This window comes from Fimicolochytrium jonesii, assembly GCF_025526975.1.
Source record: "Fimicolochytrium jonesii strain JEL569 chromosome Unknown EV422scaffold_37, whole genome shotgun sequence".
Taxonomy (NCBI): domain Eukaryota; kingdom Fungi; phylum Chytridiomycota; class Chytridiomycetes; order Spizellomycetales; family Powellomycetaceae; genus Fimicolochytrium; species Fimicolochytrium jonesii.
Window position 1 is genome coordinate 126,033 of NW_026515704.1, and position 15,541 is coordinate 141,573.

A 15,541-nucleotide genomic window follows, 5' to 3' on the forward strand; every position below is an offset into this window, starting at 1 on the left:
CAGATGATATGGACGCTGCGGGGGTGGTTCTGCTACGAGGGGACTATGCGCGACCCTCCCAACCCATACCGAGACCTGTGCTATCTTCCGACCCCAGATCCAGCATCCAGATGGGCTCGCAGGCGTGGGTTACGCGTGGTTTCAAAAACGACAGCTAAGCAGTGAGTGAATCCATCCATGCCCACAAACATTATCGAACATGTGGTAAATGATATAACATGCACCACCGGCCACCGGGCCTATGCATATGTATGACCCAGAAATACAGGTCGTTCTCCGCTATACACCGCCATTAAATCGCAGAATAGGCAGCCATATATGTACACGGCGGGGGTGAGGACTATCTGCAGGAGCCACATGGGTTGCTCACTCATGGTGCCCGATCCTCCCACCCTGTATACATGACAACCGAGAAGGCCTTGAGTTCCGGTTGGGCTGACAATGCCTATCAAATCAAAAACATAGTCAGGAATCCTGACATCAATCCACAGGAAATATTGAATCACGCATACCTCCAAGAAGATATTTGGCACCCCGTTCAACACACTATGCGCAACCCGGCTGACGACGGGTATCGCGCCCGCCAAAAGTAACGTCTTGCCCTTATTCACCGGCCCCACATCCAGTTGTTGTTGACCTGGTGCTAGTTCTGTGACAGATGAGTGGGCGTGTTGGTCGGTGATGAAGGTAGGGCGGAACTGTTTGGCGAGGAGGTCGAAGGCTTCGTCAAGGGAGGAGTGGAGGACGTGGGAAAAGTCCGTGCTAAGAAGAGGGGGATAGATATTGCGTTGAGGTGGTTAGCGGGTTTTTTGCGGGATGGGTTGGGAAAAGAAGGGGGTTCGAGATTACCTCTCGACGAAATCACGCGTCTCGTCCAGTAGCACGTCCAGCTCCTCGTCCATTGTGAACTCCTCGTCGTCGCCGCCGCTGGCGCTTAGGACTTCTTCTTCTGTCCCTTCTTCTGGGAGGAGGTACGATGCTACCTTTTCACTGTGGAGGCGGTGCAAGACCGTGATGAGTGTCCATGATCTCTTGTGAACAGCAAGCCAGACGAAGGAAGGAGGGTGGACTTTGCTTTACCTGAACCCGTCTCCCTCCACTTGGCTCCTAATCTGGCTGATGATGTTCAACATCACGTCGTAGGTTATCGGTTCCTTCAACGACATGCTGTGTGGGTGGTCACATTCACTTCATCAGCCTCCATCCCCACCGAACGCTACTCAACATAGCCACAGCACACATACCTCCCCACAACCTCCCCCACCGCCCTTCTCACCCTCTCCACACACCCTTTCCACCCAACATTCAGAACAAACCAGCTAAATGTCAAATACTTGCGCTCGGTCTCATCCGTCACCGTCTTTTTCGCGGCGACGACCACGCCGGGAGTGTCGGCGTCGTCGTCGACTTGCGGGGCAAAGGCGACGACGCTGTCGAGGTAGAAGAAGCGACCGAGGAGGTTGAGTTGCAGGTGGGTGAAGACGATGAGGAGGGTGACGAGGTAGACGGCGGATATTGTTCGTGTGAAGCCTGTAGTGATGCGAATCGGTAGGTTTTCTGCATCAGCCTTCAACCCTTCACGGAGTCTCATCCGCAGCAGATTGAACATCAAACGTACTCAATATCTTCAATTCCTCCCACAGCTCAATCTTCGTCTTCCTACTCGACGACCCCTCCTCCGACGTCGCCACCGACCCATCGGGCGACTCCCTCCCCGCCTCATTCTTCGCCTGCCGACACTGCTGCAGCTGCGCCGTAATCAGCTCCACATTCAGCCCCTCAAACAGTTGCTCCCCTAGCGTTGGGAGAAGCGACGCGACGGCGAAGGTGCAGTCTTGGAGGTTTTGCTCGAACCGTCTCTTCACACTATAGAAGAGACGGAGGGTTAGTTAACGCCCGACAAATGGACGGTGAATGGAAGCGAGAACGCACTTTGACTTTGCGGTCTGCTCCAGTTCCCGTCGCTGTTGGTACTCGGACCACTTCCATTGCGCATATTTTATGAGCATGTAGCCTGCGCTGGCTGTCCCCCCGAGCCAGTAGAACTTCCGCCGGTTCCTGCCGAGGAAGCCATTTACGGACTGTACGACTGCTGACATTGTTGTCCCTCTGTGAGTGTGTATGTGTAGTTGTCCTGTATTTGGTTATGGGGTGATCTCTGAAAGATGTCTGCAATGTCACAATCCGGTTTCCTCCGGCCAGCGGCATTTCGCACTTTCTTATTGCAGCTCCCATTGCGCTCAATTGCAAGCAACTTGAACGACATTACGCAGGACATCCGAACAATGTCGGCAACAACAGCAGCAGCAACGGCAGCACCAGACTCGCTACCCCCACCACTCGCACCACAACCGCCGTTAGCTGCACCACAACAACGCGAAAATGCCCTAACCCACCCAACCCGCAACTCCATCCCTTTCGTGCTGCAAGCCACCACAGCGGCCGGAATAACAGGCGCCTCGCTGGGAGCGCTATTTGCGGTCGCCAAGGGGCAGAGTCATGTTGCGTGGGGGTTTGGGATGGGCGCGAACTGGGTCACGGCGTCCCTGCCCTTCTTTGGTATGGAGAGGACGAACTCGCAATTGTTCAGCTGGGACGATACTGACCGTTGGTTTTGGCCTTATAGGTTTGAGAGAGGGGATACTGCATTATCGGTACGCACGTAATGCAGCCCAGGGGATAGATAGTTTTCGGATGCGGAATAAGGACGAGCTGGTTGCGAGCATTGCGTCTGGGGCGGTTGTTGGAGCCGGGTTGGGTTTCGTTTGGCGTGAGTATCAGATTGGACAGGTGCCGCACCACCTTCCTACAATGTCATCAGATAACTAGTCGACTAACAACCTCCACACACTCTCACTCTCAGGCGGCCCAAAGGCGATAATAGCAGGCTCAGTCATGTACTCCCTCATAGCCTGCAGCACCCAAACCATCTACCTCCTCTTCCGGCAATACCGCCTCCGCCAAGGCCTCGCCCAGCACATCCGACAGCAAAACCCCTCCGCCGAGCCCCCACAACCCTGGTCAATGCGGCGCCTGCTCACCCTCGACCTTCTTCGCCCCGACAGCCACCTGCCCTATGACCACAGCGCGCAAAAAGAGCTAGATCCGATCGGCTCGGCGTTCATTTGGGCGAGGGACGCGCTGAATCGGAGCGTGGATCTGCCCGAATGGGCCAGCCCGCTGTTGAATGCGTTTGATGTGGAGTATCGGAAACGCTTGAATGTGAGGTTGGAGATTTTGGAGGTGCAGGTTCGGGATTTGAGGGAGAGTGTGGAGAGGATGAAGAAGGCCAAAGGCGTGGCTGGCGGTGAGCGCTGATGGATTCCGGCATAAACGAAACCTTCTACTCTACGATGCGGCAGCTACTGTCGCTCTGCTCGTTCCGGGGTACATCCCAGACCATACGAACCTGCTATTACGAACCACCAAAATAGTACCAGCTGATGATGCGGCGTATTGCACAGCCGTTCATGTGTACATACCGGAGTTTTATACCAGCGAAAGCAGGACCTGGCTTGGACATGTCGCTATTCGGAACGTATACCAACTCGGCGCACATCCCTCAAGCTAGCAAACCTTCTCCAGCTGGCATATCATCGTTGACCCAGAGCTGTAAATATAGATTTGAATGAATTTGATACCTAGTCACATCGCGAAACGCTCATTGCATATGTCCCTGCTACACATACACACGTTATGTGGGAATCGTTTAGCCATGGTCAGGCAGACTATCTGTCATCCTTGGTTGACGGCACCGACGCAACCAAAACAAATCAAGAGACTCCATCTGGCTAGCGACGGCCCACTCTAGGTTGAAGGCACTGACGCAACAACATCGAAGCAAGAGACTCCGCTTGGCTGGCTAGGAACGTGGGACAATCCTAAATACCCACGAGCGAGTCGGAGTGGTCGGAGTTTGAGACGCAAGCCGTACCCCACGTTTGAGCGCGCTACGGGCTATTCTCATTTCAAATTCAGTATGGGTCAAGAGATGGCGGAGGAAGTCCGCAATATGGCGGCTAGCAACGGGCCAGTGTCTTTTTGGGGCAATGCCCCAGTAGGCCCGGCAATGTTCATTCTCAATCTTCTCAACGATGGTCCAAATGATGGCGGAATATGCTGGCTAACGACGGGCCAGTGTCGGTTGGACCAGCAAATCGCCAATTCGAGAGGGTTGGAGCGGAGTTGAAGTCAGACACAAAAGGCAAAGCCCTAGGCCCGGCTATGTCATTCTCAATCTCCTCATCGATGGTCCAAATGATGGCGGAATATGCTGGCTAACGACGGGCCAGTGTCGTTTGGGACAGCAAATTGCCAATTCGAGAGGGTCGGAGCGGAGTTGAAGTCAGACACGAAAGGCCAAGCCCTAGGCCCGGCTATGGGCATTTTCAATCTCCTCTTCGATGGTTCAAATGATGGGGGAATATGCTGGCTAACGACGGGCCAGCCTCCTTTGGGCGGAGGCTGTCGGAGTCTGTGTCGGAGTTGGAGTAAGCCACGTTGGACCTGCTATTCCTGTGCAATCACGTCACACTTCCAGAACACGGACTGACAGGATTTTCGACCAAACTCCGCCTGCCCAACTCCGCCCTGGCTTGGCCCGCAAGCAACCACTTTCACTTCGTTTCTGAAGTTCCCGTCTCCGATTATTTAAACTCAGTTGCGTCTCAGACAACTCAGTTCCTCGCCGATGTTGTCGAGTTACAGCATATCCCGATACAGGTTCACTTGCTCACAACATCAACGACCTGTTTTGTTTACGATTCACGTCTTCTTGCTCGTCTTACTACGTCTCGGCTGCTATACCACACGTCTCTCTGCTCGTTTCGGAGTGATTCTCAGAGCACACTACTTCTACTCTACTCTCGTCTTACTACATCTCGGTTGCGCTACTACACGTCTCTCTGCTCGTTTCGGGGTAATTCCCAGAGCACACTACTTCTACAGCGATAAGATGCTGCAATACGGCATGGGCCAATATTATCAAGAAGACTCATGGGGCTGGACCCCCGTCATCTTTGCCGTCTTTCTCGCAATTAGTTTCTTCGAAGTGTTCCGGGTAATTGACGTAAGTCTCTTGCGCCGAACTTCGAAATCCCACATGGGTTGCGGAGTTGAACCTTCTTTCCTTTCGACAGCAGTACCAACCTGAAACTCGAAAACAATGCGACGAAGAAGAGATTGTTGTGGCGGAACTCCAGATGGCGCAGGAAATGGGGCAAATGGTGCTGAAACAGACGAAAGGTAAGAGACAGTCCCACGTTCCAGCATACACAATTTGCCTGTTCCGGCATCCTATCAATGGAGTTTCCAAACTGAAAATTTCTTAACCTATTCAGAACTGGTGAACAATTTATCGACCGTGACGACGGTAGTGAAGCAATTGAGTCACGACCAGCATGTCCTTCAAACGCGGTATAGCAAGCTATCAGACCAGGTTCAGACGCATGGGACCGCGATTGAGGTGTTGGATACGGTACGCATTTTATGCTCTTATGTTGATGTCCCACCTTTGGTTTTGCAAATGTACCTGATGATCATTTTGCTCCCATCTTTAGACGAAGGATCGCATCCTCGAAGGACTCGCGGTCCAGGCGGAGAAGGTGAAGAAGTATGGGACAGCAATAGAGGTGTTGGATAGGGTACGCATCTGTGGTTTTATGAATTGAACAGCCCACACACCTTTGCTTGTGAAAAGGGACCTGATGATCATCTTGCTCCCGTCTTTAGACAAAGGATCGCGAGGCCCGTGCCTTGCAAGACATCCTGGAGGAAGTGAAGACGCACGGGACAGCCATTGAGGTGTGGGATAGGGTACGAATTTGTGGTTTTATGAATTGAACAGCCCACACACCTTTGCTTTTGAGAAAGGACCTAATGATCATCTTGCTCCCGTCTTTAGACAAAGGATCGCGAGGCCCGTGCCTTGCAAGACATCCTGGAGGAAGTGAAGACACATGGGACAGCGATTGAGGTGTGGGACAGGGTACGCATTTGTGGTTTTATGAGTTGTTGCCCACACACCTTCGATTTTGAGAATGGACCTGATGATCATCTTGCTCCCGTCTTTTAGATGAAGGATCGCGAGGCCCTTGCTCTGCAAGACATCCGCGAACGACTTGCGGCTCAGGCGGAGGAGGTGAAAAACCATGGGAAAGCGATTGAGGTGTGGGACATGGTACGCATTTGTTGCTTTATGAATTTTTGCCCACACACCTTTGATTTTGAGAATGGACCTGATGATCATCTTGTTCCCTTTAGACAAAGGATCGCGAGGCCCTTGCTCTGCAAGACATCCGCGAACGACTTGCGGCTCAGGCGGAGGAGGTGAAAAACCATGGGAAAGCGATTGAGGTGTGGGACATGGTACGCATTTGTTGCTTTATGAATTTTTGCCCACACACCTTTGATTTTGAGAATGGACCTGATGATCATCTTGTTCCCTTTAGACAAAGGATCGCGAGGCCCGCGCTCTGCAAGACATCCGCGAAGGACTTGCGGCTCAGGCGGAGGAGGTGAAAAACCAGGGGAAGGCAATTGAGGTGTGGGACATGGTACGCATTTGTTGCTTTATGAATTTTTGCCCACACACCATCGATTTTGAGAATGGACCTGATGATCATCTTGTTCCCTTTAGACAAAGGATCGCGAGGCCCGCGCCCTGAAAGACATCCTTGAAGGACTTGCTATCCAAGCGGAGGAAGTGAAGAAGCATGGGACCGCGATTGAGGTGTTGGATAGGGTACGCATTTGTGCTTGTGAAGTTTTGCCCACCGACCTTCGATGTGTGTAGCTAATGAGTGTCATGCTCCGATGTTTAGACGAAGGATCGCGAAGCCCGTGCCTTGCAGGACATCATCGAAGGACTCGCTATCCAAGCAGAGGAAGTGAAGAAGCATGGGACCGCGATTGAGGTGTTGGATACGGTACGCATTCGTGCTTTTGTCCACAGACTTTCGATTTCTGTAGCTGATGAGTGTCTTGCTCGATGTTTAGACGAAGGATCGCGAGACCCGTGCATTGCAGGACATCCTTGAAGTTCTCGCGGAGCAGGCGGAACGCGATAGACTTGCTGAAGAGCAGCGACTCGCGGCGCAGGCGAAGCGTCGTGCTGTAGAGAAGCAAGTCGCGGAACTCCTTGTAAAGGAGCTGGAGCATCCCATCCACTATATGCCACAGCGGGCGATTCAGAAGCCTCGACGTGGCGACGAAGGAAAGCAAAAGAATCAGGAGAAACTGCTGATCGAACAGGCTCGGCGTGAGGCGGAGCAGCGTGTTGCCGCGGCTGCGCAGGCGGAAGCTGAGAGAGTCGAGAAAGAAAGGGTGGAGGCTGAGCGGGAGGCTGCCGATGTTCAGGCAAGACAATTCAAGGAACAGGAAGATCGTGAACGGGCTGCAAAAGAGGCGGCTGAGCGGGAGGAGAGGGATCGTGTGATGAAGGAGGAGGAGGAGCGGAGGAGTATCGAGGAGGAACGGCAAGCCAAGATTTCGGCGGAAGCTGAGCGAATCGAGAAAGAAAGGGTGGAGGCTGAGCGGGAGGCTGCCGATGTGCAAGCAAGACGATTCAAGGAGCAGGAGGATCGTGAACGGGTTGCAAAAGAGGTGGCTGAGCGGGAGGAGAGCGACCGTGTGATGAAGGAAGAGGAGGAGCGGAGGAGAATCGAGGCGGAACGGCAGGAAGAGATTGAAGCGGAAGCCAAGCGGGTGGAAGAGGAGGTGGCGAAGCGAGCTGCGCAGGAGATTGCGGTCAAGGAGCAGGAGGATCGTGAACGGGCTGCAAAAGTGGAGGCTGCGCGGGTGGAGCGTCAGAAACGACTGGCTGAGGAGATTCGCCGCGACGATGAATACAAACAAGCGATGGAGATGTGGGAGATGGAGGATCCCGCGATCGAGGCCGCGCGCGAGGAGAAGCTTTTTCTAGAGCAGCTGTTCAACAAGGACATAGAGAGTGCAGAGGGGCTTTTCACCATGGAAGACCCGGATGCCGGGATTTGGTGGTTGTACAATCCGACCCTAGAGGACGAATTGCCAGACGCTGAGTGGGTGCGTCTAGCGGAGAATCAGCGGGCGGAAGCTTGGGAGGAAGCAGAAAAGCACCGAGTGGCACAGCGCCGTGCCAAGCAGCTACGCGTCGAAAAGCGACCTGCGGGGGTACCGCGGGCGGATGTCAAATCAACGGAAAAAGGCTTGGAAGAGGAGCGGCGGGCCCAATCGAGACTAGCCAAGCTACGCCGAGCGGAGGTTGCGCTGGCGGAGAAGCGCCGTGCGGAGGTTGTACTGGCGGAAAAACGCCAAGCAGAGCACGAGCGACTGACGGCGGAGAAACTGGCTGAAGAAATTTGGGTGAGGCAACAACTGGAGGAGGAGCAGCGACGGTCGCTGGAGCGCCGATCAGAAGAGAGGCGGGCCAGGGAGCGGCGGGCGGACGACGAGGCGGAGAGACGCCGGTTGGAAGACCTACACGCCGAGGCCCTGTTCTACAAGGAGAGGCTGGCGGAAGGCCTCTCCATCGAAGAAAACTTGCAGATGTTAGCTGCAAGCAAGGACGATTGGATGTCAGAATTTACGGATGTATGTGCCTTGCTTTTGTGAATCTCTCTGTAACCTGACAAGCACCCTGACTTTTCTGTCACTCCTGACTGGCGCAGGACATATCCCCGAGTCCCGCGACAGCCCTGCCGCAATGCGTTCGGGAAACAGTTCGCAGAGTGTCAGGTAAAATCGTCCCGCCGATATGACCCTGTTGTCGCACTCTGATTGCTCATTTGCCTCATCCATTGCATTTGCATTACAGAACTTACCGCGGCGAGCAAAAAGCTTTCTTGAAATCCCCCCCCCCCCCCCCCCCCCCCCCGCCCCCCCCGCAAATGTATTATAACTTTTGAGAATTTATTTGATTTGTGAAAAAGCATAGTTCCATGGAAGAGTTTCGTTCCTTCCGGCTCGTGGTTTATTCGATGAAGCAACAGCTTGGGCCGGCGCGAGTGTGCCATAATCTACAGGCAACGGCAGATCCGGCCTCCGCAGACTACGTATTGCTTGAGGCATAACATCGCTCCCCCTCATGATTTGCTCATGCGGTACTGGATGGATGATGAAGATACCACAGCCTGTCAATGGCCGTGACCAAGACAAGGATTTGCCGGACCGAGCCAATTTCATGTAATGCGATCCGCACGGACGGGCAAAACTGCCCATCATGCGAGCCGTTGGTATTGATTGCTGCAATGTCTGCCAATCCGAATGCTGTCTTCGTAGCGCGGTTTTTGACAGGCGCAACGCGTTAAGTAAGACGAATTTTGACAGGTGACGCTCGGATCGCGCCTGGCCCGAACGGGAGCCAGCTTTTTGCGAGGGGTCTGCACGCTGCCAGTCGTACATAAAAAGGAAACGATAGTTCCTACGGGTACGTCTCTCCGATTGTAGTACGGATTTTGCCCACAACGACGCCTGCACCGCCAGCAGCTTGTCAACGATCCGTCCTGCGAAAAGTAGAGAGCGCAGAATGGGATAAACAGCGGCGCAACTTTACACCCCGGACAAAAGATACGTACGTGGATGAAACAATCTCGAGGATGTATATGTAAGTGTTCCTTGCTTTGATTTCTCTCCTTTCTCTCTCTGTCGCCTGACAAGCACCCTGACTTTGCTCTCTCGTTTTGCTGGCGCAGGACAACACTACAGCTCACATAGGAAGGCCTCTCCATCGAAGAACAATTGCAGATGTTAGCTGCAAGCAAGGACGACTGGATGCTAGACTTCACAGATGTACGTGTGCCTTGCTTTGATCTCTCTCCTTTCTCTCTGTTGCCTGACAAGCACCCTGACTTTGCTCTCTCGTTTTGCTGGCACAGGACAACACTACAGCTCACATAGGAAGGCCTCTCTATCGAAGAACAATTGCAGATGTTAGCTGCAAGCAAGGACGACTGGATGCTAGACTTCACGGATGTATGTGTGCCTTGCATTTGATTTGTATGCGATATATCCCGCGCCTGAGGGCTATTGCTCTCTCTGTCACCTGACAAGCACCCTGACATTACTCTCGCGTTTGGCTGGCGCAGGACAACACCACAGCTCAGACAGAAAGGGTTGTCAATCGAGAATCAATTGCATCTACTGGCTGCCGAAGGCCAGGATAATTGGATGCTAGAATTTACGGATGTATGTGTGCCTTGCTTTTGTGAATCTCTCTGTTACCTGACAAGCACCCTAACTTTTCTGTCTCTTCTGACTGGCGCAGGAAAATACCGGAGCGACGACAACCCTACCGCAATGCGTTCGGGAAACATTTCGCAGAGTGTCAGGTAAAACAATCTGGACACGGGAAGCCTTGCCGTTGTCGGGGTGAGTACTCTAATTTGCGATAGAGTGTCTTTGGGAGATGACGTGGGAATGTTCACTTACCGAAAATCTGACACGCTTACTCGTTTCTTACAACAGGAAAGGCTGGCGGAAGGGTTATCCATCGAAGAGCAATTGCACCTGCTAGCGGCGCAAGGCCAGGATGCTTGGATGAAAGAGTTCAAGGATCCATGTGTGCCTTGCGTTCAACAAGGATATAGAGAGCGCGAAAGAGCTTTTCACGATGGAAGGAAGACCTTCCGTTCAACAAGGATCTAGAGAGCGCAGAGAGGCTCTTCACAATGGAAGGAAGACCTTCCGTTCAACAAGGATATCCAGAGCGCAGAGGGGCTTTTTACAATGGAAGACCCGGGTGCCGAGATGTGGTGGTTTTACAATCCGACCGTTGTAGCTGCACCGCGGGCTGCTGCCGAAGCGCATGCGAAGGAAAGTGCGAGAACGGGAGGATCGTGAACGGGGTTGCCGCTGAGCAATGAACCGTGAACGACAAGAACAGCTGCGATTCGAGGCGCGAGACCATGAGGGTCGCAAACCGAGATCCGCGATCGGCAAGCTGTGGGAAGAACGCGTACGTGTTGCCCCCAAAAGAACGCGACGAAACCGAGTTTGCGCTTCGCGAGGCCGTCGCTGCGTTTACGTTTCGAGCTTCGGGAAGCGCAACGACCACAGGGAATGCGAGGAGAGGTTAGCGGCTGCTCAGGGAGAGATAGATTGACCCCGTCTGCAAGCGAAACGTGGACCCAAGTTGAAACATGCTGAAAAAGAACGCGACGAAACCGAATTTGCGCTTCGCGAGGCCCGTCGCTGCGTTACGTTTTCGAGCTTCGGAGAAGCGAACAACCACAGGGAATTCGAGAAGAGGTTAGCGGCTGCTATCGGTTCACAAACGATGTGACCGGTCTTTCGAGCGCAGATCACCGAAAAACGTTGCGGGCCTCCGAAGACATCGCCGGCGTTCGATCGCAGTTCACCGAAGACATTGACCGCAAGTCACCCTTCGCAGTTCACCAAAGACGCGATGATCCCGCCAGAGACGATGCGCAGGACTGTCGTACGGCGAGTTGGGGACCACACAGACTTCGGTTCAAAGACATTTGGAGACACTGATGATACAATCTTTGAGACGGGGATGGGGACTCGGGACCACTCGTTTGGACTAATGGGACTTGGGGACTTGGGACGCTTGGATTTGGAGACACTGGCGATTTGGGGGTTTTTGTATAATAATTTTGAATAATACATCTATTCCAACATCGGTTCGTGCTTTTCGCGACTGGAGTGTGTTGTGGCGAGATGACTCGAGTGAGCGAGGTCGGAGGAGCTGGCCTGTCGCGGAGGGAAGACTAGTGTTCTTTCCGAGATACATGAATTGTATACCATTAACATTCTCCCTCACGCCCGACTTTCGCCAGTTGGCCGTACGGGCCTTGAGGGTCGGCCGATATGTCAGTAAATACTACGAACTTTCATCAATTTCCATCATATGTGACTACACACCATTCCCTCTGTTCTCGGGGCATGAAACCTGAGGGCATGGATTCTGTGGACATCGTCACTGCGTGGCTCGTCAACGCACCGCTCACATCCAAAACCCTCGAAGACCAACGCAATCCATTCAAGCAGAGGCCAATGCAATCCATTCAGCCCCTATGAAACGAAAAAGCCAAAACAAAAAGCTCTACAAACATGTACATGTTTTCCCCCCATCTCCCATTAACAGGGGGGGGGGGGGGGGCATCCATTACGTGGGGTTTGATTATATGGCAATGGGGGGTTGTTGTTGAATATGCGAAAATGTGTCGTATGCGGGTGTAATATATATCGAAAACAAAACGGTAGCCCGTGGGGGTTTTTGCTAAACCCCATTCACCTTGTGCACCGGCGTCCCCGCCCTCGACTCCTTGAACACCTCGATCCTCGCCCGCAACTCCGGGCTGAGCACATCCACCGCTTTCGGGACGGCTGTCCATTCGCGTTTCACTCGCTCGCGGACGGTGGTGAAGTCGTCCCATTTGGTGGGTAGGGGTCGGTTGTGGTCGTAGACGGTTTGGAGGAGGGAGGGGGTGGAGGAGAGAGGGAGGGGCGGGGGGGACGGGTAGACTATTGGGATCTGTGAGGGAAGAGGGGGTGTGAGTTGGGGAGTGGGGGATGGGGAGGCGGGGATGGGACGGGACTTACGCTTTGGGAGTTGCGGACGATGTGGAATTCGCCCGGGAGACTGAATTTGTCGGCGCCGGTTTTGGGCATTTTCATTACTTCCCTGGAACCACATCACAGTCAGTATGGGTGTGCGGGGGGCTCGGACAGCGGTCCAAAACGTAGCCGTTCGTAGAATTGAAGGCCGCGGCCGACCTTTCACCCTCTCCCGAAACTCACCTCTCACTTCCATCCTTATTAACAACCTTACTCAACTTGGTCGCAAAGCTCATCGTATCGCGATTCACCTTCTGCAGCAACCCGCCGCCCATCCCAAACCCGACCGTCTGCGCCGCAAACCCGGCGTCCAGCACCGCCGCGAGCATCTTGCCGAGAGAGTCGTAGGTGACCGCGTCGCCTTGGATGACGCTGGCGCCGCGGACCACTTTGTAGCCTTTGGCGTTCAGGTCGGAGCCAAAGACTTTGTCGATTGCTCTGGAAAACACAAAGAAAAGAAGAAACACAACGAAATCAGTTTCCGACGCAGGGGCGCATGTGTCCACCTTCTGCATGACTCCGGAAATTTACCTCAACCCCTGCAAAACAACCTCCACCGGATCCCCGCTATCCGGCCTCAACACCAAAAACCCCCCCTTCTTGCACTTCAGCTTCGCAATCGCGGGGAGAACAGTCTCCAGCGCCTCCACATAATCATAGGAATCCATCACGCACGCGCACACGCCCGAGCCGTACCGCTCCAGCAGCACCGACATCGCTTCGACTTCCGTGGGGTAGGAGGTCATGACGGAGTGCTCGGTGGCGGGGATGGAGGTTGCGACTGCGCGGCCGTTGTTGAGCTTGAATTGGGCGTAGAAGGCGGCGGACATTGTGTCGGTGCCTTCGAAGTTTAGCTGTGTGGGGTGGGTGTTAGGAAGAGGGAGATGAAGATGGGATGGGGTGGGGTGGGACGTACGAGATGCGCACATCCGCCGATGATGGATTGCTCGACAGAGGTGCAGCCGCGGAAGCCGAAATCGTGTAACCGGCTACAGCATCAACATCCACTTTTCATCAGTAAACGCCATAAAAGTAAGATATAGTCTCTGAAAAGCCACTCACGAATCAAGCGTCCAATATCCCTTCTCATCAACCGATTTCTCATATGCGGCTTCTATCAGGTCGCGCGAGCGGCGGGAAAGAGTGGCGACCGTTGACGGATACTGCATGACATCGTACCGTCAGTGCTGCTGATACTTCGAGATGCGACACAACCTCCGCGTACGTACCCAGATCATCGTCAACACAGTCTCCAGGTACGTCACTAGCCTAGCGTACTCATTCTCCGCCTGCCGAAGAAAAAGGTATTGTCTCATTAGCATCACCCCCATCACCCTCCCCGCGAATCAAGCACCCTCGTACGGTAATCTGATAAACCGGCAAATGGGGGAAGACGACGGTGCCTTCGGGCAACGCGTCGATGCGGACTGGGAAGCCTCCTATTTTGCGAGATACGGTAGAGGTCAAAGGTTTGAAGACATGGACAGGTGGTGATGGCGAGTTGTGACATTCGGGTGGGGAGATAAGTACATACCGTCGTTTTCGTCGACGAATTTGAGGAAGAGGTCTTTTGGGAAGGGGAATTCTGTGAATCCTATTTGGTAAGATGGGAAACGATGGTCATCAGTCCAATCGTCCACGCATGCACGCCCTAACGCAAATCCGGCCTGTGGCCAATCTCGCGTTCCATCCCCCCCTCCCCCCCCCCCCCCCCCCTCCCGATCCGCACCCCACACACACCTGCATTATGCGTTTTGAAGAACTGTTCCGCCATCTCGACATCCTCTCTCGTCCATTTGACCGCGACATAGTTCTCGATGATGTAACGCATGCCGTAGAAGACCATGCGGCTGTCGTTGGTGTCTTTGTTGAAACCTGCGCGGAATTCGCCGTATGCTACCATCTTTGGGCGGGGGATGTCGGATGAGTGGATGCAAATGTGAGAGAGTGGGTGAGACGCTCACGGGGTGTGGTTGTTCCGAAAGCTGCTCACGGAACGGCCCTTCCGCCAAAATTCCGCTGAGTCCTTGGCAGGAGTAGTTTTGCCTTTGTTGGCATAAAGAACGATGCAACCAATCGCACTCCTCAAGCAGCGGACGTCGCTTTCGCTGGCGCTGCCGCTACATAGGCGTTTCTCGCTTTCACACTTCACACTTGGAATGCCACAACTCGCCATTTCACACTTCACCACCTCCAAAAAAAGACCTTACCTTCTGAGCCTCCGGATAGAGGTGAAAGTGGGTAGTCTTGTATGAGTCCGTTAACAACGGAGGGGGTATTCCGAGGACCAGCATATCTGGGTTGAGTTACAGGTGTCCTTTGAAGCGTAAAGTCGAGTGTTCTAAAAGTGCGACGGCGAGGCGAGAGACCGAACGCGTCCGGAATTGGAGGATGTCAGGAGAAGGTTGCGGGACTGCCGCTGAGGTACCTGGACGGAGAGCGAGGCTGGGTTATAGTGGAGGGTGTGGTTTGAGAAGGTGTTGTCGTTGTTTCTGAGGAGGGTGAAACCGGTGCGAGTTGCGGAGGTTGGTTGGTGGTTCTTGAGACGGAATCGATAGTCCGATAGCGCGCCCGCAAGCCTCAGTGCGGAGTCCCATGGATTCCGTGGCATCTGCACGCGTTCCAGCTCCTGCCTTCGCCTTCTGTGAGTCCGACTCCTGAGGCTGCATCGAAAGAACTTTTGTTTACGATTCTGTCTTCTTTTCTGATGGTGATGATTGGGGCTCCGAACACGGACAGGAGGCCGCTAGGGGTGAGGGGACGATCTCCCCAGCCCGTGTCCCTTCCGCCGATTCCGTTGGGCCATCGATTCCTTCGGTCTGGCGCGTCGGGTTAGGGTTAGGCTCCAATGACTCGTCGCTTTGCTCGCTGGTAGTAATCTGGTTATTCGTGTCTACTCGAGTCTCAAGACTACTCCAGCTTGGTGAATTTGCCAGAGCATGGACAATCTTCGTATTTCGGTAAGAATCCGGAGTGCTTGGGG

At 53.8% G+C, this 15,541-nt stretch overlaps 4 protein-coding genes across 4 annotated transcripts; 2 read left to right on the forward strand and 2 right to left on the reverse strand.

The window, feature by feature from the left end:
* Window positions 1-163: 163 nt before the first annotated feature.
* On the reverse strand, window positions 164-2,201 carry EV422DRAFT_545848 (Peroxin-3). Its single transcript, XM_053071482.1, has 7 exons — window positions 1,933-2,201; window positions 1,619-1,866; window positions 1,245-1,530; window positions 1,081-1,167; window positions 850-990; window positions 513-762; window positions 164-445 (listed from the first exon to the last, which is right to left on the reverse strand). Exons 1-7 carry the CDS (start codon window positions 2,097-2,099, stop codon window positions 371-373), a joined length of 1,254 nt encoding a protein of 417 aa, XP_052921356.1. The 5' UTR covers window positions 2,100-2,201; the 3' UTR covers window positions 164-370.
* On the forward strand, window positions 2,202-3,655 carry EV422DRAFT_545850 (uncharacterized protein). The gene is made up of 3 exons (XM_053071483.1): window positions 2,202-2,559; window positions 2,627-2,770; window positions 2,864-3,655. Exons 1-3 carry the CDS (start codon window positions 2,286-2,288, stop codon window positions 3,316-3,318), a joined length of 873 nt encoding a protein of 290 aa, XP_052921357.1. The 5' UTR covers window positions 2,202-2,285; the 3' UTR covers window positions 3,319-3,655.
* Window positions 3,656-4,552: 897 nt separating this feature from the next.
* EV422DRAFT_623441 (uncharacterized protein) lies at window positions 4,553-8,826 on the forward strand (the record flags this gene model as incomplete). Its single annotated transcript, XM_053074222.1, has 14 exons — window positions 4,553-5,068; window positions 5,139-5,244; window positions 5,340-5,476; window positions 5,559-5,642; window positions 5,731-5,814; window positions 5,903-5,986; window positions 6,074-6,178; window positions 6,262-6,366; window positions 6,450-6,554; window positions 6,638-6,742; window positions 6,822-6,926; window positions 6,997-8,571; window positions 8,649-8,715; window positions 8,795-8,826. Exons 1-14 carry the CDS (start codon window positions 4,691-4,693, stop codon window positions 8,824-8,826), a joined length of 3,072 nt encoding a protein of 1,023 aa, XP_052921358.1. The 5' UTR covers window positions 4,553-4,690.
* Window positions 8,827-12,084: 3,258 nt separating this feature from the next.
* Window positions 12,085-15,274, reverse strand: EV422DRAFT_545869 (nicotinate phosphoribosyltransferase family-domain-containing protein). The gene is made up of 11 exons (XM_053071484.1): window positions 14,769-15,274; window positions 14,299-14,461; window positions 14,093-14,152; window positions 13,921-13,997; window positions 13,788-13,847; window positions 13,621-13,721; window positions 13,475-13,547; window positions 13,090-13,412; window positions 12,742-12,996; window positions 12,544-12,625; window positions 12,085-12,475 (listed from the first exon to the last, which is right to left on the reverse strand). The coding sequence occupies exons 1-11, from the start codon at window positions 14,850-14,852 to the stop codon at window positions 12,221-12,223; spliced, it is 1,533 nt and encodes a 510-aa protein (XP_052921359.1). The 5' UTR covers window positions 14,853-15,274; the 3' UTR covers window positions 12,085-12,220.
* Between the last annotated feature and the right edge of the window lie 267 nt (window positions 15,275-15,541).

Coding starts and splice junctions, on each gene's coding strand:
- EV422DRAFT_545848 (XM_053071482.1), bottom strand. CDS start 2,099: ATGTCAGCAGTCGTACAGTCCGTAAATGGCTTCCTCGGCAGGAACCGG. Junction 1,867..1,932: donor GAGCAGACCGCAAAGTCAAA/GTGCGTTCTCGC, acceptor TCTCTTCTATAG/TGTGAAGAGACGGTTCGAGC. Junction 1,168..1,244: donor GTGGGGGAGGTTGTGGGGAG/GTATGTGTGCTG, acceptor CCACCCACACAG/CATGTCGTTGAAGGAACCGA.
- EV422DRAFT_545850 (XM_053071483.1), top strand. CDS start 2,286: ATGTCGGCAACAACAGCAGCAGCAACGGCAGCACCAGACTCGCTACCC. Junction 2,560..2,626: donor GGCGTCCCTGCCCTTCTTTG/GTATGGAGAGGA, acceptor TTGGCCTTATAG/GTTTGAGAGAGGGGATACTG. Junction 2,771..2,863: donor CGGGTTGGGTTTCGTTTGGC/GTGAGTATCAGA, acceptor TCTCACTCTCAG/GCGGCCCAAAGGCGATAATA.
- EV422DRAFT_545869 (XM_053071484.1), bottom strand. CDS start 14,852: ATGCTGGTCCTCGGAATACCCCCTCCGTTGTTAACGGACTCATACAAG. Junction 13,413..13,474: donor TCGGCGGATGTGCGCATCTC/GTACGTCCCACC, acceptor CACCCCACACAG/CTAAACTTCGAAGGCACCGA. Junction 12,476..12,543: donor TCGTCCGCAACTCCCAAAGC/GTAAGTCCCGTC, acceptor CTTCCCTCACAG/ATCCCAATAGTCTACCCGTC.